This window comes from Leptosomus discolor, chromosome 9 (genome assembly GCF_034619465.1).
Source record: "Leptosomus discolor isolate bLepDis1 chromosome 9, bLepDis1.hap2, whole genome shotgun sequence".
NCBI lineage: Eukaryota > Metazoa > Chordata > Aves > Leptosomiformes > Leptosomidae > Leptosomus > Leptosomus discolor.
The window spans coordinates 27,667,990-27,687,670 of NC_141399.1; the positions used below are offsets into that span (position 1 = coordinate 27,667,990).

General features: G+C 52.2%; 2 protein-coding genes across 5 annotated transcripts in view; one reads left to right on the forward strand and one right to left on the reverse strand.

Annotated features, from left to right (window-relative positions):
- The window catches only part of MED12 (mediator complex subunit 12), a 36,871-nt gene extending 24,771 nt beyond the window's left edge, over nucleotides 1-12,100 (reverse strand). For all 4 annotated transcript variants that reach the window (XM_086470245.1, XM_086470244.1, XM_086470243.1 and 1 more), the window contains exons 1-13: nucleotides 12,002-12,100; nucleotides 11,524-11,628; nucleotides 10,493-10,684; nucleotides 8,599-8,758; nucleotides 7,097-7,272; nucleotides 6,709-6,819; nucleotides 5,888-6,142; nucleotides 3,525-3,671; nucleotides 3,133-3,232; nucleotides 2,544-2,680; nucleotides 1,567-1,698; nucleotides 1,058-1,184; nucleotides 191-420 (exon numbers count right to left, since the gene is read on the reverse strand). In XM_086470245.1, the coding sequence (XP_086326371.1) occupies nucleotides 191-420; nucleotides 1,058-1,184; nucleotides 1,567-1,698; nucleotides 2,544-2,680; nucleotides 3,133-3,232; nucleotides 3,525-3,671; nucleotides 5,888-6,142; nucleotides 6,709-6,819; nucleotides 7,097-7,272; nucleotides 8,599-8,758; nucleotides 10,493-10,684; nucleotides 11,524-11,628; nucleotides 12,002-12,100 (1,971 nt within the window). The remainder of the gene's footprint in view (nucleotides 1-190; nucleotides 421-1,057; nucleotides 1,185-1,566; nucleotides 1,699-2,543; nucleotides 2,681-3,132; nucleotides 3,233-3,524; nucleotides 3,672-5,887; nucleotides 6,143-6,708; nucleotides 6,820-7,096; nucleotides 7,273-8,598; nucleotides 8,759-10,492; nucleotides 10,685-11,523; nucleotides 11,629-12,001) is intronic.
- Nucleotides 12,101-15,143: 3,043 nt separating this feature from the next.
- IL2RG (interleukin 2 receptor subunit gamma) lies at nucleotides 15,144-17,988 on the forward strand. The gene is made up of 7 exons (XM_009947054.2): nucleotides 15,144-15,234; nucleotides 15,461-15,645; nucleotides 15,804-15,946; nucleotides 16,057-16,207; nucleotides 16,656-16,764; nucleotides 16,836-16,920; nucleotides 17,025-17,988. Exons 1-7 carry the CDS (start codon nucleotides 15,176-15,178, stop codon nucleotides 17,220-17,222), a joined length of 930 nt encoding a protein of 309 aa, XP_009945356.2. The 5' UTR covers nucleotides 15,144-15,175; the 3' UTR covers nucleotides 17,223-17,988.
- The last annotated feature ends 1,693 nt before the right edge of the window (nucleotides 17,989-19,681 follow it).

The following is a 19,681-nucleotide window of genomic DNA, read 5'->3' on the forward strand; positions in this document are numbered from 1 at the left end:
TTCCAGCCACTTTGAACATAGCCTTCTACTTTTGAAACTGAAATGCTAAGGAAATAGGTTGGAGGAGGGAGAAGCCTGAGTCACTGGTACATCCTCCAGCAGGTAATACAAAGAGGCTGCAAAGCTGGTAAAAATGGACAAACACAACACAGAGACACGTACAGGAGGGACATGGCGCTTGCGCCCTCACCTCTAGCTTGATGCCACTGTTTCCCTCTGTCTCCTTCCTGTCGTGCTCCTCAGCAGGGTCATCGAAGGGTGAGGGTGGGCGAGGCCCATGAGAATCCATGGCAAGATCACCCCGGGAGATGAGTGTGCACATGTAGATGTTGTGAGAGAAGACATCATGTCGGATTAACTCACAGAACAGCAGCACCAGGTTAAAGAACTCCACCTTCTCATTTTCCTTCCCAGGATCAGCTGAAAGGACAGCACACACAGTCACGGCTATCAGAATTCTGTAACATTCTGAGCAACTCCAGCCACCTAAGCTAGGGCTAGAGAAAGTGTTCCCAGAGATCTCAACATAGTAAGTGACAGTTCTGAGATTATAGCAGGGACTAAAAGCAGAAAGCCCAGTTTCAACAGGCGTCAACTAAGTCAAAAGCTCTCCAGTTAGTATCACAGACCAAAGGCATTGGGCTTTAGCCTGGAAGTGCTATTCCTGAGTTTACAGTTTCCTGCATCACCCAGAGCTGTAGCCTGTCCCCCTTAATCTGTCTGCAGTACTTCCACTGAGAGACTATTCCAGAGCTTTGTCACTTACTAGTTAGAAACCTCCCTCTAGTTCTCAGCCTGAATTAATTCCCAATTAGGCTATACTCATTTATTCGTGGCCAATGCTCTGTTAACAGAAGCGCTTCTGCATTATCTTTCTGTCATCCGGCCCTCCAGGCTGCTTTCCCTCCCCCTCCAAGGTATGCTCTGGATCACAAGGAAGCCAGAGAGAGAATTTAGGTACATCCAAGACCTACACACAAGAGAATAGCACACAAATTCAAAGTTTGCAGGAGAGGGAAAGCTAGAAACTGGGAGAGCAAAATCTTTTATTCCATACTTAGCATAGGAGCTTGAGTGTCAAGGAACTGCATAAGGACATCCTGAAAGATAGGAGCACTGGCTGCTGAGAGAGAGCCTGAGGAGATGGAACCCTTCTCATCCACGACTTCAGAGTCCCCACATCTCTACAGAAACAGAAAAAAGTACCAACTCACTATCCATAAACCCCAAAAAAGAAGTCTTTGAGAGAATTTTCTTATCTTGCACTTATGGAAAGCCACCACACAGGTTTCTGTAAGCTACTTCATAGTCTCCAAGCATGCCAGTTCTTTTGCACTGCAATCACCCGTTTTCAAACGTATGCAAGCAATGGGATACACACCATCCCACAGGCTCACTTACGACCTACTTCGGGTTAGATGGAGCAAATGCCATAATTAACAGCATCAGTGTTAAGAGGCATTGTACTGATCAGTCTTTGCCTTTCAGTGTAATAGTCAGTAAACCACAGTTAGGCAACCTCTGCTCTCCTTTACCACTCCTAGCCTTCCAGGAATAAGGCCGTACCTCAGCCTCTATCTCTGCTTGACGCTTCTCCAGGAGTTTGGCCACAACCATAGCTCTGTGGCGTCCAGAGCGTTTATAGCTGACAGCCCACTCACACAGCAAGGCCACCACCGCATCGTCGTCTGGGGAGATCTGTTGAGATAAGCACTACAGTGAGAACCTGAACCAAACAGAAGAGCTGAGCAGTCCTAAGGCCTCAGGTTGGGTATAACAGTGAGTATACTTCTAGTAGCGCACAGCCTGTGGACTGCTACATTCCCCTCTTCCTAACATGGAGGACAGATGTCAAGCTAGAGCCCTCCCGTTTTGTCTCTGCTTTGACTCCACCTTGCAATATGAGGTGATCCATAGCCTTTGACAAATCTCCAGGCTGGCTTTGCTTCAGAAAAATATCTCTCTTCCAGCAGCACATCTACGGACTGCTAATCTTAGCACAGAGTGAAAGACAGCCTCTCGACAGCATTATACAAAGTATGCAAACCACCAGTCCTGCAGCTCACTTCCAGGAACCAATGCAGTATTGCTTGCACTGTGGTCCTACACATCATAAATATGTCACCTCCCAGGCTAAGAGGAACTTGAACTGTGAGCTCCCAGACTCCCAGGAAGCAGCTGCCAGCCCAGAATTTGACAAAACTAGCATTTACTTCTCTCATACACATAAAATGTCTTTATCATCAATCTGCTATCCAAACTCCTATCTTCCATCAGGACACTCTCCTCAGTTAGCTGTGTGGAGTCTTTCAAGCTTATACACATTTGATCGTGTAGACTTTCCAGAGCACAGACCTTCCATTCTCACTTTAGTACCTCCCTAACTTAAGGCTGCACGAAATCCTTTTCAACGGAGATCGCATCTCTTGGCTAAAGGCCACTACCTAGTCAGCTCTCTGCAGACACAGAACAGTAACTGTGGAATATAAACAAGAATATAGCCATGTCCAAGACCAGGGCCCAGCAGCAATGTCTCAAGGCACCTCATGACTGTCTTTGGTTGGACCCAGCCCAAATATCCTGTTATACAAGGAATCCAAAGAGTTGCTGAAGTCAGATCTTTCAAAGCTGTGACTGTCCAGAACTTCTAAAGTGTGCAAGACACGGCCAATAGTGAAACCTAGAAGAGAACAGAAAAAAGAAATGTGTATCTGGAAACTGGCACAACTGACTCTGGAGGAAAAGTTTCTGTGAGCTCATTGCTCAGGAAGGCTGCCTAAGGAAAGCTGTACCAGTCAGGCAAGGGTCCACCTAGCTTTGTATCCTTGACTCTCACAGCAGCTAACAGCAGACGTTAGGGGAAAGCACCAGAACATGGTACATATACAAGAGCATAGTTCTCTGGTACACATTTCCAGCTTCCAGTAACAGAAACTCCCCCTATAACTGGAGAAACAGACCCATGCAAGATTTTGCACTAGAAAGAAAGAGAACCATTTGGGTTTTCTTCACTGCTGACCGTAAACACCATGGAGCAAATAAGAAAAAAATCAAAGAAAATAGCCAGACAGGAAGTTTCTCAGAGTAACACATAGAACAGGGGGAGAAAAACTTTACCCTACAGCAAGTTACCTGCTGTGGTTTCCTGGCACTTGTCAAATGACCAGCGAACCTCCACAGCCTGACCACGTTCCTTTATCTGCTGCTCAATTTCACGCAGCTTTGCCCGAACCTAAAAGCAATGGACTTATGTAAATATATAAAAGGATGCCTTAGAAGTCCTGTGTACAAAATTATCAGAAAACAAAGAGCATGACAGTAATTCTACTCAAGGTTAAATTTTGCCCATCTTCCAAGGATATCACTGTCTTGCTTATTGCAGAATGGGAGCAGTTAATTCCTTGGGAGTGAGAGAGCACCTCCATCTCTGCTTATCACACAACACGAAAATAAAATCCTTAAAGAGCTAAGATACAGCTATTATCCTTGACCACAAGAGCTCCCTTTCTTCGAAGGCTGCTCACCTGCTGTGTAAAGGCTGAATTCCCTCCTGGCATGGGCAAGTTGGATGGGGCTATAGGCAGGTGGTCTAGTGGAGAGCCGGTCTTTATCCTGCTGTCAGTCAATGAGTAATGCCACACAAGGGCACTCGGGCAACACAAAATTATACTCTGCCACAGACAGAAAAGTCAGTATCATTGAGCAAAGCAAGGTCAAAACAATTAAGTTAGATCACTTTCTACAGAAATAACCACTCCTTTGTCCTACTGCACAGGCACTCCTCCTGTATACACATTTATGTAAATACATATATACATATTTACTACATGGGGTTTTTTTTGTTCTAAGCTCTGAAAGAGTCTTTGAGCTAAAGACCATACTAGAGTAGAAAGGAGTAAACTAGTATTTTTGCTGCACTGAGTTTCTTGCCCTAGGTATGCTTAGGAAGCCGACACCAGAGTTCCACATTATCCAAAATCAGCAACATGTTGCTGCAGAGCTCCCTGCTGCTTCTAAAAAGAACTTATTTTCTACAACTCTCACTGTCAATGCACAATCCACCCCTTGTGGTCCAGGAGCAGCATTTACATTAGTGACTTACAGCCCTCATCAACTGTAAAGTGTGAGAAGAAACATCAATCAACAGACTCAAACTCTTATGCTTATATTGTATTATTTAATAATAAGAAGAATGATTATAGTAATGATTATAATAATGATTATAATAACAATACTAATATATATACATTTTGATGATTTTATGATCTTGTGCAGACACCCACATGAACAAAACTTAACTGAATGATCCTAGGATACACGCTGCAGCTCCTGGCTCAGAAGGAGCCAGACATTAAGATGGACAAAGGCGTCTGTTTTAAACACTCAAACCAAAGAACCCATCATATCTCAAGAACATTTGTGCAAAGGTTAATTATGTACACTGTTAAAAATGCTTTTATTACCAGCATGACTTTACCCAGCTCCAACTTCCAACCACTAGATCTTATTCTGCCTTAGCCTTATCTACTCTCTGCAGATCAGAAGATCTGTAGATTTTATATCAGAAGAATCCTGAGACATACTAAAAAAGATCAGATGATCATTAATTCATTTGAACTTTTTAAGCAGGTTGTGTTCAAATCCCAAATCAGCCAAATCTTTGAGGCGTTCATGTATTTTCCCTAAAGTAAACTCCCCAAACAAAGGATTTTATATTTAAAAAGGCATGTTTTATCACACAGAAACTGGAAAAAAAAAAAAAAACCTAAACTTTTTTAACTGCAAGTGACATAGAAAGACTTAATAAGAATACAATGGGGTTATTTACAACTGCCACACTGCTCTTTACCCCTTGTGAACAGATCCTTACTCCTAGTCAACCATACTCCAGGAATTTTCTTTCTACCCTGAGAGCTGGCTGGCTGCTTCTTGATCCTGTCAGGGCTCATTGAGCTGCAGGTTCCCAAGCTCTGTCCTCTCTTCCTCTCCACCTCCTGCTCCATTCTGCATTCTCTGGAATATCCTGTGCTTTCCTCTCCTGGAAGGGACAATCTCCACTCCTGCAGGGACCTACCTGACCTAGTCACTCTCCTCTTGAAGGAGAAAAACACAACCATGAACACACACTGAACGGAACTCACCTGTCTCCCTCTGACACAAGGCCAGCATGGACCGAGTCCTACAGTGACACAACAGCATTTACCCTTGAAACACCTATCAGTAATGCGTCAGCAACCTTGCCCTTTTACCACAAAGTAAGGTTTAACCAATTTCAAGTATAAAGATTATGAGTTTAAAGTCATTCATTTTCATAGCTTGCTGCCACTCCTGAGGAGAGCGGTTGCCTAAACCATTAAAATCCTTCCATAAAGAAGTGGGAGGGGTTGGGTTTTGTGTGCACTGGTTGTTTGGTTTGTCAGGTTTTTTTGTTTCTGTGGGTATGGGTTTTTCTGATGAAGCGTTTGTTTTTAAGAGCTCACAAAATTACAAACCACTCTTTCATTTCTCACATAATTTCCTTTCCTAAATGACAATCTGTTACTGATGTACACAAGATGAAATAACCCTCTTTCTCTGCAAAGCTTTTGCAGCCATCTGAAGCACCTGTGAACAGAGCAAAAGGCTCTATTCCAACCAATTTTTTTAATGCAAGTCAGTCAAGGGCACTGCTATAGCACTGACGTCTGGTACAAAAGCCCTGTAACACATCAGCAAAAACCTACCCTTTGACAATCATATTTTGACGGTCATTTTGATATTTTCATTTTTCAGAATATGGCATTTTGATATTTCTGTACTTGGGAAGTTGCTAACTCAGACTATAATGATTTTTCTGTGACGGCATACAGTATAAACTGCCCCTGTTGACCCCACTACTCAAACCTACCTGGAGGATGCAGCTGAGCCCATACACCACTGGCCGGTGCTGGGGGCACAGCAGTAAGTCGCTGAAAGGGCTGGGAGGAGGATTCCCTGCAGCTGGCTGAGGGGTGGGAGTTGAAGGAAGAGCATTCCCTGTCTGAGTAGACAGGATGTGGGGTGGGTGCCCACCAGCACCATCCAGCTGCATAGTGAGCCTGCGGGTGCAGAAGTAGGCCAGACGTCTGGACAAGTACGCTGACTGCACAAACTCTCCAGAGTACTGTAGGGAAGAGGGAGGGAGGGGGGAAAAACGTCCTCATTACAAGCAACACAAAAGAAACCCTTGACCCTCCCAAAGTAGTATGCTGCGCGGCATTGCCTTGTAGAGACAGTTCCTTTTTACAGAGAGCTCCTTCGCATCATCTATCACCCACTAGCTACTAAGCATCAGAAAAACCCTTTAAATGCTCTGTGGCAGTGACTTCATGTATCAAAATGCACCCACACCCAGACTTCCCAGGGCTTCAAAGGTCTGCCTTCAACCTGTTGCTACAGAAAGAAAGAAAAGTAGTTTCCATGTAGTGGTGCAAAATGAGTCCAACTATCACAGCTACGACGTTGGTTGAGATTACCAACTCCAGTGCAGGGAAACATGGTAAAGGAAAAAGAAACAGAAGAGAGCAGGACTAAAAAGGTATCCTTGCATGAGCTAAGAAGGATACTCAGAGGGACATTCTTGAGTGTTCTCGGTGCAAAATAGCTCATCATCCCTTAGGCAATAGGAAGGGGACTGACAACAGCCAAAGTCAGCACTCTCCCGAAGAAAGACGGGTACATAATTCTCACCCGCAGTAGCAGGGGTAGGAGCATTTTCAGAAATTCATCTTCTCCTGACCGTATCTTCTCAAAACACTCAAGGACCCACGTCAGGAACTCATGCCGGTCCAGCATGCCATCCTGCACACAGATAAAGGCAGAGCGAATGGACAGAAGCTGAAGCAACATCCACTAAGGAAAGGCAGAGCAGCTGCCTGCTTTCTAACAGTGGAAATAACTCTAGAAGTTTGCACAGTTCTGTACCACCCCTGTTCTACTACGGAGCTCAAAACTGCATCTAGCCCTAACAGTCTATTCACAAAAAGCAAGTATTCTGCAAAAGTGAATCACTTTGCATACACTTCCCCCAGCCCTCCTCTGCTACGCACCCAGCCAGCAGCCCCCTCCAGTCCCTCACCTGGAACATGAACATAGCTAGTTTCTCATTGTAGTCCCACTGCTTCAAAGCTTGTTCCACCTCTTGGGGCATTGGCCCAGACGGTGAACCACAGCCTTGCCCTGGGAGCTGTCTATAGAACTCCGCAATTTTCTGCAGCTGCTCTGACAGGTACTTGGTGATGATCTGCGTCCATTCTGGAGAAAAGGAAACAGGTTAGCGACAAGTGCAGTAGTAAACAGAAGCAGGAAAGAACAAGGCTGGTGCGCAGGTGGAAACACAAAAAAGTTCCTGTCATTTGAAAAGGACAGAAAGACAAAGAAAGAAAAGTAAATGCCACAGTATCAGCTTTGCCTGTGGCCTAGGGGTGGCAGGAAGGAAGAGGCATCCACAGAAATAGGGAACACAAGGAAAAACTTCTGTACTTGGGGGCAGTGTTACTTTGTACAAGACAAGCTGGGAAAGATTCCTCAACTGCAGTTGTTTAGAATCAGCAGGTGGAGGAAAGAGGCTTTCCAGCGGGAAGCAGCGTTAGACCAGCCTGGTTCAACATCCTTAATAATCTGGCAGACAGCAAAAGCATTGGAAACATTTCAACTCTGAACTTGTTCTTAATTTCTTTCAGTATCAGAGTAAAGCTGTGATCAAGGAATTATTAAAACAATTGTTTTTACTAGAACCTAACTGTATAGGAGACAAACTCAATACACAAAGTGACAGCTCAATTACACTCCTCTGGGACAATGCAGATGGCAAAACATGCAAAAATGTGAAACAAACAACACTTACAGGGTCAGCAGCAGGACAAACACAAAGGAAGAGGCAAGTAAACAGAATAAATATATCTAACAAACCAATCAACCTCCAGAAACAGAGCTAAGAAGCCTGTGTAATTTTTTAAATTTTATTTAATTTTTTTTTTTTTTTTTTACACCAAAGATAAACAAGAAAAAAAAAAAATCCATGTACTTCTGCTGCTAATGCTGCTTTTCAAAGGAATGTGGTCAGGTCCTGTAGTCACAGCCATACAAACCAGAAAACAGTCAGGGGAGCTCTCCTAGACTGCAGCAATCTGGAGCAGGCCACAACGAAAAGGATGCTAGATATGGGATCCAGTAAGGCTTAATGAAATTGGAAACGTAAACAGGAAGTAACATACCAGAATTCTCTGGAAAATGTACTCACCCACTTGAGAAGAAGCTAATCAGTCATTGCTAAACTATACAGTCTTGGTAGGGTAAGAAAAAAACCCCACAGCAGAGGAGCACACGTAGAACTTAACACAGAGAAAGAAGAGGTTAAGCTCTCAGGAAGTATTTGTGGCTGCTAAGACTTGTTTTTCAACAGTGTACCCTCACAGGTGGGCCCTGTTGTTTTAGACAGTTATGCACATCAGAACGGTAGGACTTATCGGCAGGAAACAAGTTTATAGGAATTTCCAGGCTACCTCTTACTGCTCATGAGCAGGCTGAGAAGGAAACATCTGGGATGGACAAAACCAGTGCTCCACACAAAGTGCTTACCAATGAAAGGATCAATGACATGACGCTTTTTCACCTTTGTTTCCGTGATGGCAGCATAATAGGCACAAGTCATTTTGATAAGCCAGGCTGCTCTCATTACTGGAACAGTGTATTTCGCCAAATAACCAAAGACCTCTTCCTTCTTGCTAAAGATGGGCACCTGCAGCAGAATTGAGAGGGAGAACTGCAACCAAGGACTTAGACAGGAACAATTCCAAAGTAACTGCACATGCTGTAGGTGCTGCAAGTTGTGAAAAAGGTAAAAAGCTAAAAGGTACTGCGCTGCTCTGCACCTCAAAAACCCTACTGCAAGAATTCACCTCTGGTCAGAAAGCAACAGTACCAGACCTGCATTTCATTATAAACAGAAACAAAACAAACTGAAAGACAGAAAACGTAATTATATCACTGTAAATCCACACCCTGAATCCTTCAAACAGCTTTGAGAATACAAACAACCACAAAAGGTACTGACTAAGGACTGAGTCAGAAACACAGAGTACCTACTATACAGACTGAAGATAGGACTCTTGATTCTGTAAACAAAACAGAGTGGTTACAAAAGTCTTGTAATATCATGAATAGCCAACAGAAGACTGTGAAAAACAGGGAACTGAATACCATAGTAGAAAGGAATTCATTAATCCAAGACTAAAAATTCAAGATACAACATGGAAGGATACCAGTGAAACCATCAGACTGCAGATCTATAAACCAGGAAGCAGTAACACATTACAGGTAAAAGTACAGCTGTGGGGTTCATTTCCACAGGATACTACAGAGAGCAAAAGTACGCGTGTGTTCACAGAGGAACGAGACAAATTCACAGAGGACAGGTCCATTTGGCAGGTATCTCAAAGTTCCTGGACTATCAACAGTTCAATCGCTTACTTGCTATGTTCCTTACATTCTTCACAATTATTCTCTAATGCTCCAAAGACACAGAGACTACTTGGCTACTGACAGTCACTGCTTTCATGTCTAAGTCCATGAAAACTGACAGAGACCATTGCAGGAAACTGGGGAAGCCCCTGAACGGTTCAAGCTTTCACAATGACCTCAGGAAACTGACAGCCAACATGCAAAGAAGGACACAAGGACTAAGTTCACAAAGAGACAGACTCTGGGAAAATCTGATTACTTTATTTTCCTCCAAGAGTGACTCAAAACACCAAGGACCAGACAAACTCCAGCTTTGAAACTACATGCTCTGCTACCGTTTCGCAACTGGGAGATACGTTTTTCCACAATGAACACTAGATTCCTGAGTTCCTTGTTTATAGGTCCACCCTGACAGAGAGTTAGCTCCCCTTGCTATTGGGCCCAATGAAATGGCAGAGCAAACCCCTTCTTTCTTCTTTCATACTGTACAGAATTCAATACTATGTAGCCCTGGACACCATGGCACTCTAGCCTTGCAGAGACCAAGTTATAATACACACACTCTTCTCAGCTTAAAATCAGAAACATGTGTCACTTCAACAGAAGTCTGGGAAGTCAGCTGATTATTTCCAGTAATTCTCACTATGACTTTTGAGAAGTTGAAAAACCATCCACAATAGGAACAGTCCTAATCTAAACAACAGACCAAAGGCAATAGGGGCAGCTCTTCTGAAAAACATCTGAACCTTAACATAAATCAGTCATATCATACAAGCTGAAAGGCAAAGCTGAACACAACCTCCAAAGAACAGACAAGAGACCGGTTCTTTTGAGTGGGGATGACTATAGTCAGCGCACTATAAAGCCTGGATACGCTTTTCAAGCTGAAGCCTTCAAGAGACATAAAGAAGAAACTTCTCCAAATAGTAAAAACCTTCTACTATACAAACCCTTCAGAAACAAGCATAGATCAAATGCTCTGCCCTGCCAGGCAGCCTCTCATGTAACATACCTTCTTAGCAAGATGAGTGAGGGGCTTAGTTCCAGCCAGATCTGTGAACCAGTTGTTTATGGCACTCTGAGAACGTGCTGTCACCAGCCAAAAGTTATCCTTCTGATTCACCTGGGGTTTCCGTCTTCCTGTGTCAGGCAGTGTATTGCACCGCAGCTTTTCTGCAATAATACTGCTAAAATTTGAACTGATCTGGAAAAAAAGAAGAAAAGGACAAGTTCCATTTCACAAGTCAAAGATCTATTCTATCTGCTTAAAGTCTCATTTATCATTCCTACCAGAAGTCTCACCAGTATCAACTTTTGAAACCAAACCTGCCCTTGTTATACTTGCAAAGAGGAATGCTTCCAGACAACTCATACAATAACCAAGCAGGGACTCAAGCTGAGACGGACACAACTCTCTATAAATACTCGTCAAACCAGACAGAAGGCTTCTCAGACAAACGTCAGCCAAGGGGAAAAAAAAAAAAAATGTACCGTGCTTATTGATTGCCTTCCATCCCATATCATTACTAGTCATCTTGTCAGGGAGGACAGGAAGTTAACGTCTTGATTTTAAAGACTGGAAAAATTGAGTTAAAGCGTATTGTATAACTCCCATGTTTAAATTGCCAGATGTTCCAAGGAATCTTACTTCTGTCCTACTATGGCCATAACGTAACCAAACAAATAAGAAGAAGTTTCCAAGTTCTGGTATCCTAGTCTTCTGCTTTAATTGCAGAATATAAGGAATTCTAGATGTTGGTTTAACAGAGACTGCAGATAAAAACCTGCCCATAAGACATACAGAGCAAGACAAGAACCTGCTTTCTTAGAGGTGGGACACGGTTCCAAAAGAATGCAGAACTTCAATTCTACCAGGGCAGAGGATTAGGTCCTAAAACACCCATCCTAAAGGGAAGGGTCACCTGACTCTGGACACAGGGAAGGACTACAACCCAGGACAGTACAGAACCAAGCAGCCTGCCCGTACAGGCACTAGTCCCTGCCAAATCTCCCCCCTCCCCCGCCAGTCCCAACGGCTCTCACCTTCGCTGGGTTGAAATTAACATTTTTGGCACTGCCGTGCTCGTCCCCAGAGACTGCCGGCTGGTTATTGAAGCCTTGCTTGACGTTCAGAGCGGTCAGCTCATCCTGCAGTGGAAGGACGATCAGCAGGGACCGGCAAAGCCCCTCCCCACGCCAAACACCCGCAGCCTCCGTCCCCACCACGGCGGCTCAGTCAGCGCTGGGACGGAGCAAAGCGAGGGCCCAGCGGGTCCCGGCCTCCCCCAGCCCCACGCTGCAAGGCAGCACCCCAGGCGAGTGCTAACACACAGGAACCACGGCACGCTCGGCCAGGCCCCGCACCCACAACCCGGAGGCCCGGCGAGACGGAGCCCTCACGCCCAGACACCATGGGGACGCAGGGCTCCCTGCCTCCACCCCGGGAACTCCCAGCGCACCCCCGGGGCCTCCTCATAGCCAGCCCCGGTACGGCGGACCCGCACCCCATGTGTCCCCGCACCTCCTTCTGCTTGGGGTCCTGCGGGTAGACGTCGGGCGGGCCGAGGCGCGGACGCTTGAGCGGGCGGTGCTCGTAGCTGAGGACGCCGAAGGCCGCCATCCCGGACCGGCCGGCGGGCAGGGGCGCCGAGCCACAACAAGGACCGCCCGCGCCTGCGCACTGCACCGGGGCTGCCCGAGCGCCGCCGGAGAGGCCCGAGCGAGGCGCTGCTGTCCCGGGCGCCGCCGAGGGGCGCCGGGGCTTCCCGAAGCCGGGACAAGGAAGCACGAAGAGTCCCGAGCGCCGCCGGGGAGGAGCCCGAGCCCGTGACGAAGGAGGCGGAAAGCGTCGAAGGTGAACGGGGCGGCGCCCCCTGGCGGAAGGGCTGCGCCGGCGGTGTGCCAGGCTCAGGTCACGTGACCGGCGTCGTGTTTTCCCCCGTTGCTCCCCCCCCGGCTGCCTCCAACGTTGCCCCAGGAACGCCCCGCAGCCCACCGCGCCCGGCTGCCCCCGCTGCCCGGCCCATCTCTCCCTGAGGCCGACCCACGGGCACCGTCAGTGAGACCACAGCCCCAACGCCGCGCCCGTGGCCGTCCCCTCGTCACTGCCCCAACGCCGCGCCCGTGGCTGTCCCCCCATCGCTGCCCCCATCTCTGGCACCACCACTATCCCCTGCCACCACCTCCCATAACTGCCCCCAACTCCCTGCAGCCACCCCCGTGAGCCTCTTTGTGATCGGCTCCCCGTAGCTGCCCCCCGGGACTGTCCCAGTGACTCCCAGTTCTGCCCAGCTCTCAGGGACCCAGCCCAGGGCACCCGTGGTTGGGAACCCCACACTGGCCCTGCTCCTGGGGGGCAGCCCTGTGCGGGTGGGCACTGCGGCACGGCGGGGTGAGCTGTGGGAACACGGCGGGATGAACCAGGGGAGTCCCGGGGAGGCAGGCGGTGGGGTCCGGGGGGGTGAGCCGTGAGGCCTGGGCAGGCAGCATGGGGGGCCCAGGGGGATGAGGTGTGGGACCCCGTTGGACTGAACCATGGGGCCCTGGGGTAGTGAGCCACGGTCCCCATCGGTGTGACCCGTGGGGTGTGACGTGGCGTGGGCCCCTTGGCGGCGGGCGGTGCTGTGGGGCAGGAAGCAGCGCGGGTGCGGAAGCTGGCTGCCCTGCACGGAGGGCTGTGTGCGGGGGCTGCTCGCACACATTCCACGGCTCACGCCGCCATGGCAGTGCCCAGCACCTTCCTCATGCCCATCCTCCTCCTCCTCTGTGGGCTGGGCCCCTACCTTGCTGCTGCGCAGAGCTCCCCAGGTAAGGGCGCACATGGTGTGGGGGGTGGGAGGCTGCGGTGCCCTATGGGTGGTGAGGCTGGGGGATATGGCTCCTCGGTGATGGCAGGTGAGGAGGACAGGACGTGGGGCTGTGTGGACTGGCGAGCCGTTGGGGCATGTGCCAGAGCCCCCACCATCCCCTGATGTGCCAGAGCCCCTGGGCATGTACATGGCCCCTTGCAACGGGGCTGCCGGTAGAGTCGGGCTGTGCCAGGGAGCCCTTTTGGGTGTCCTTGCTCCTGCCCCGGCGCTGGAGCATCACTGGCGCCACTGGCCCCATGGCTACCAGCCCTGCAGCACTCCTGGCCCTACAGCTCCTGGCCCCATGGCTCTACTGGCCCCACAGCACTGCCAGGAGGGATCCTGGCCATGGGAGTCCCCATGGCGGGCCGAGGCAGGGGTCAGCAGCAGGATGTGATGTGCAGATCCTATCAGCCCTGTGCATCAGCCGGGCAGGGCGGCAGCCAGCAGATATGTGCCAGACGCCCTTTCCGTCCCGATCATGTCAGCGGTGACACACAGAGGCAGGGGACAGGGGATGGGAGACAGTGGCTCCGCTTTCCACCCAGCACCCTCACCCCAGCTGTTGTTTTCCGAGAAAAAATCCACTTCATGGCTGGCGGTCAATAAAACACCAGCTTTATGTGGAAACACAGCCCCTCTGGAATCCCTGGACCTCCCGGGCTTCCAGGAAGGTGCCCTCCATCTCCACATGCAGAAACAGCCAAAGTACAACACATATTTCCTCCATCACGTTATATTCCTACCCAAGAAAGCCCGGCTCTGGCTTTCTCCTGCCCCCGCGGTGCTGGCTGATGGGTTTGGCCCTTGAAAGGGATCAGGTGTCCCACTGCCTGATTTGTAGGGGGAAAAAAAAACATTTTCTGGGAGCCTCCAGGGCAGGTCTCGGCCACCAGCAGCTGGTTTGGCACTTGCAAGGGCTCTGCAAGGAGCCTCAGTCCATCGGAAATGTTTGTCCCGCAACGAGCTGTGCCAGTGGCTGCCAGAGTGGACTGTGGCACGGTGCAAGGTGCAAGGAGCAGCATCACCCTGGTGGCCCTGCAACCCCCAGCCAGCCCAGGATGTGGCCTCTGACTGTGTGGGCAGGACCAGGGCTGGCACAGCGTGGCGGAAGGAGGGGGCAGAGGAGCTGGTGTGGGCACCTGGAGTGGCTGCTCAGCCTCCCGGGGCTCGGCGGTGTTGCCTGCAGAGGTCAAACCACCGGTCTTCGGCCCCCCGCCCTGTGGCAGGGGGCTGTGGTGAGAAGCACAGCCCCCATCACCCAGACACAGGGACACATGGGCACCTGCAAGTGCCCAAAAGGGTAACAGCAAGATTAATTTAGCCAGGACACAGACATTGGGCACAAATCCTGGATTTTCTCATGGGACAAGGAAAATGGGTTGGCAGGGAGGGGTTTCTGTCCTGTCCCACAGTGCCAGGGGCTGCAAACAGCAGCCATGGGGTGACTAAGTGGAGCATATGGAGGAATCAGGGTGAAACACCACATCCACAGCATGAGGACCCAACAGCGCAGATGCGGGCGGCACAGCTGCTTGCCCAGCAGTCCTTTGGAGGAAGATGTCGGTCTGCCAGCAGCCTGGGCATCACTGGCACAGCATGTGCGAACAAGGTGGTGAGGGCCCGGCATTGCAGGCAGACTGCACCACAGCTCTGCTGGGAAGAGCAGGGCCTGTTTGGCTCACACGGAGGAAGGCTGTCAGGGGTGTGCAGGATGTGCATGCCCCTAGCATGTGCTGTGTCTCCCCGGTGCACCTCTGGGCCTTGGCACAGCTGCTTATTAAAGCAGTCCCCAGCCGCGTCTGTCCCTTGCAGGGGTGGAGTGTGTCCTCTTCAACGAGGAGTACATGACCTGCACGTGGGGCAGCAGAGAGACGCTCACGGCCAACTACTCCCTCTACTACTGGTAGGTGCCTCTGCCCCATGGCCCACCCCACAGCAGGGTGTCCAGCACGGGAGGCTCCTGCCAGCATCACTGGTCCCAGCATCAGGCTGCTTCTCTTCCCCGAGCCCAGGGTGGGGGAGGCTCTGTCTCTGGGCCAAGTGGGACAGAATGTGCTGGGGAGAGGTGTCCCAGGGAGGGCTGGGGCATGTGGGGTCTCGGGGAGCCCTGGTAACCCACTGCGGCACAGGTATGAGAACAGGTCCCCCGTGATGGAGTGCAAGCACTACCTGCAGGACCAGGGCATCAGCATCGGCTGCCACTTCAACCAGAGCGAGATCATCCAGTTCCAGCCTTTCCGTGTCCGCGTCAACGCCAGCGTTGGCGGCAGAACCCTGGAGATCCCCAGCAAGCGCATGGAGCTGCAGGACCTGGGTACGGAGCGGTGAGGGGCACCTACTCTCCCCTGTGGGGCTGCTGTGGGGCAAGAGCAGAACTGTGGGTCCCCAGGGCTGCCCCATCACATCCCAGCTGGTGGCAGGGCCACCAGGGTATGGGATGGGCACTCACTGGGCATCACCTGTGCCTTGCAGTGAAACCGGAGGCACCTGTCAACCTGACCATCCGCAACATGAGCAGCAACCAGCTGCAGCTGACCTGGACCTCCCCGTACCCCAAAACCCAGTGCCTGGAGCACACCGTCAAGTACAAGAGCAACAAGGACACCAGCTGGACGGTGAGAGCCCCCCCGGACACAGCACCCCCATGGTTGTGCCTGGGGACTAGCCATGCACCAGCCTCCATAGCAGCACCAGCTCTCATCGCATGGCCCACATCTCTCTGCAGGAACACCGGGTGAATGGAGACATTTTCTCCTTACCCAGCGTAGACTATGAGAAGTACTACACCTTCTACGTGCGCAGCAAGATCAACAGGTACTGTGGCAGCACCCAGCTCTGGAGCGAGTGGAGCGTCCCTGTGGTCTGGGGCAGCAAGGGTAGGTCCTGGGGGCTGCGGCGGGATGGAATGGTCTGGGGCATGGTGGGGCTCAGCAGGCAAGGGGTGGCCAAGCAAGTGGAAAACTGGCCTGAGCTGTAGGGCAAGACACACCTGGGCACCTGCAGTGCAGGCATCAGCATCGGCCCCTGTGTCCTTTGCACTTCTGGAAGCCAAACGCACCCCACCAGTAGGACCTGATGGCTTTTGCCAGGGCTTTCTTAGCTTTGCAGGGCTGCTCTGGCACAGCCAGTCCAGGACAGGGTCACCAGCCAGTTGTGGTGACAGTGTGGCAAGGCTTGGGGATGGGCCCCTTCTCCATCCTCTGCTCGCAGCTAAGCCCTGCTGTGGATGATGCCATGGCCACCCACAAAGGGCCACTGGCATGCCCACCCCACTGCCATGAGGGTGTGCTGGCCGGGTGTCCATGTCACCCTGGCTCTTTCCAGGCACGGTGGAGGAACAGCTGCACTGGTTCTGGATCCACACGGTCTTGATCCCCATTGCCTCTTGCCTGCTCTTACTGGTCCTTGTCGTCCTGCTGGTGCGCATGGAAAGGTGAGCATGGGGGGCTGGTGGTGGGCAGCGTTGCCGGGGCCCTTCCGCTGTGACACATCTCTCCTGCACAGGGTGTGGGTCATCCTCATGCCCCGAATCCCCAACCCCAGCAAGAACTTCGACGAGCTTTTCATCACCCACAACGGCAACTTCCAGGTAAGGCGGCTGTGGGCAGCCCTGCCCCAGGATCACCCCCCTGCCCCATGAAGGTCACGCTGGGCTGGGTGGTGGCTCCTCTCACCCCACTTTTCTCCCTGGAGGAATGGGCTGGAGTCCCCAAAGATGTCGTGGAGAGCTTCAAGCCCAACTACAGCGAGAGCATCTGCTATGTGAGTGAGCTGCCCCCCAAGGACAGCTACGAGCATCTCTGGGAAAGCAGCAACCACCTGCAGTCGGTGATTGCCCCGGCTGCCCCGCACGAGCACAGCCCCTACAAGAACAGCTACATGGGAGTGTGACACACTCCTGCACTCCTGCCTCCTCTGCATCCCTACTGCCCAAAGCCTTGCCGCCCCACAGGCTTCGCTCCTCACCCCCACCCTGCCTCTGCCAAATGCCCGGGACCCCCAGCCCTGCTTCCTGCCATGGCCTCACTCGTCCTCCCCCAACACAGTGGCTGTACTGCACCTCAGGCTGCTGGGTGCACTGCAGGGTGCTAGGTGAGCGTGGTGTGCTGGGTGCACTAAACAGCGCACTGGGTGCACCTAAATGGTGCACGGGGTGCAGTATGTAGCACCTGGGTGCACTACTTGTTGCACTGGGTGCTCTCTGTGATGCATCGCATGCACTGGGTGCTGCCCTGGATGTGTTGCAGCAGACTGGGCATGCTGCATGGTGTGCCAGCACCTGTCCTGTCCTTGGGGTGCCCAGGAGGGCAGAGTGACATCCCACCATGAGCCCTGCTGCACACAGGATCCCTCACAGAGTTGCCATGCCCCCTGCTCCCTGCAGCGAGGGACATGTCACAGTGAGGGGGGAGCTGCGGCCAAACAGGCAGGAGCCACCGGCTGGGACAGGGACATGGGGCTGAGGGATGCCAAGGGCCAGAGGGGCCAAGCTGTCCTACTGTGGGAAAGATCAAAGCACAGTGGTAAACTACACCTGCATGAATCCCTGATAAAGAGGCAAAACCAGCAGGTTCCATGATCCTTGAGCATGGAGCTCAGCAGTGCCTGCAGCCCCACTTGTGTGCCTCTGCCTGGGTGCTGCTTGGGGGACCCTCTAGTTGGGGAGGTAGCAAAAATAAATTTACTCTTTGCATTTCAACCGTGGTTTTGTGGTTGTTCCTGTGTCCTGCCTGTGCCGGCTTACACCCCAAGCCACTGTGTCACCCCTAGCCCCAAGGGCTGCTGCCCCCGGGGCACTGTCTGAGCCCCCCAGGGCCTTGCCACTCCTTCGCCTGCGCCCCGGGTTTCCCACTGCAATGAAGCTCCGCTGCGCTGGAGGCTTGGCTGGGCTTGTTTCACAGGGTCTGGGGAAAGCGCCAGCGGACCCCCGCGCCCCTCCTGCCTCTGGCCTCACAAACGCCACAGGGCGAGGTCCAGTCCCACCGCCCCAGCCCCACGGACCAGGGCCCACCATCCCGCACTCACAGCGGCAGCATGTTCACTGACCTCAAGCACAGGGGTGAGGCTGCTCCCGGCCATCCCACAGGTGCCAGCTCCCCGGGCATATGGGAACACACCGTGGCCTCGCTGGGCGCTGCGCCCAGCCTCTGGACTCTGTGGCTGCTGCCAGGAATGCCTGCTGCCCTCAGCCCCTGCCGCTCTCCCTGCAGATGACCAAAGCTCTCTGGCCAATGCCAGACGCTCTGCCCTGAGGCTGCTGTCCTACGTGAGGAGGGTCCTGGGGGTCCCCAACAGCGGTGAGCCCTGGCTGAGGGCTGCAGCTACCACCAAGCCTCGGCAGCAGCACCAGTGCTTCGTCCTGTCTCGAGCGGGATGCCGCGCAGGCTCCCCGTGGTGTGGGCACAGCGGTGAGGTGCGGGGTCCCTGGCTCACCGCTGTGCCCTTACCACGGGGAGCCTGCGTGGCATCCCGCTCGAGACAGGACTCAGTGGGCTCGTGATGACATGTCAGCAGCCCACACCCCCCCTCCAGCTTTTCTAGATGTCATCAACCTGTGTGATGAGCTGGGTGCCCCCAAGCTGCTCTTCCAGTTGACCAGCCTGAATGAGAGGGCCATCGAGTTCCTCCAAGTGTGTGGCACCTACTGTGTGTGCAGGGTGGAGTTTGGAGCGCTTGGTAGGTGTTCAGGCAAGTGGAGTCCCCTGGTTCCTGGGGGTCCCAGCAGTGCACCAGGTGGTGAGGCACAGTGGGCAGGAGTGACTGGGGTACCCCAAAAATGCTGGAGGAGAGAATGGCTGACACGGAGACACTGCCCTCCATGGTGCAAGGCCAAGGAGCAGTAAGGGGCTGCTAGTGGCCCCCAGGGTGACTGGTGTGGCCTTGTCCACCTTCACCAAGGCCACCTCTGCCCTGGGGACAGCGGGGACACTGTCAGCCACAGGCCAGCCCTGCCCAGGGTACCTTCCCACCCCTGCAGCCTCCAACAGCTCATGGGCACGTGGCTCACAGCTGGAGCTGCCCTGTCACCATGCCTGCTGTCCCCATGCCCTGCTCCCTTGTGCCCCACTGTCCTGTCCCCACGTCTTCTGTCACTGCGCCTATCACCGTCGTGCACCACTGCCCCAGTCCCACGCCTGCTGTCCCGTGTCCATCACCTTTGTGCCCTGCTGTCTGGTCCCCATGCCTCCTAGCCGCACCTCATCACTCTTATGGTCCATGTCCCAGTCCTCATGCCTGCTGTCCCCACGCCCTGGCAGCCTCATGCCCTGCTGCCCTGTCCCCCTTCCCTGCTGTCCCTGTGACCACATCCTCGTATCCTGTTGTCCCCACACCCCTCCACCTCCTCACCA

Bases quoted from the DNA above. Each gene is read 5' to 3' on its own strand.
- IL2RG (XM_009947054.2), top strand. From the start codon at position 15,176: ATGACCTGCACGTGGGGCAGCAGAGAGACGCTCACGGCCAACTACTCC. The intron at 15,646-15,803 runs GTACGGAGCGGT...TGTGCCTTGCAG, and splicing joins CATGGAGCTGCAGGACCTGG to TGAAACCGGAGGCACCTGTC. The intron at 16,921-17,024 runs GTAAGGCGGCTG...TTCTCCCTGGAG, and splicing joins CCCACAACGGCAACTTCCAG to GAATGGGCTGGAGTCCCCAA.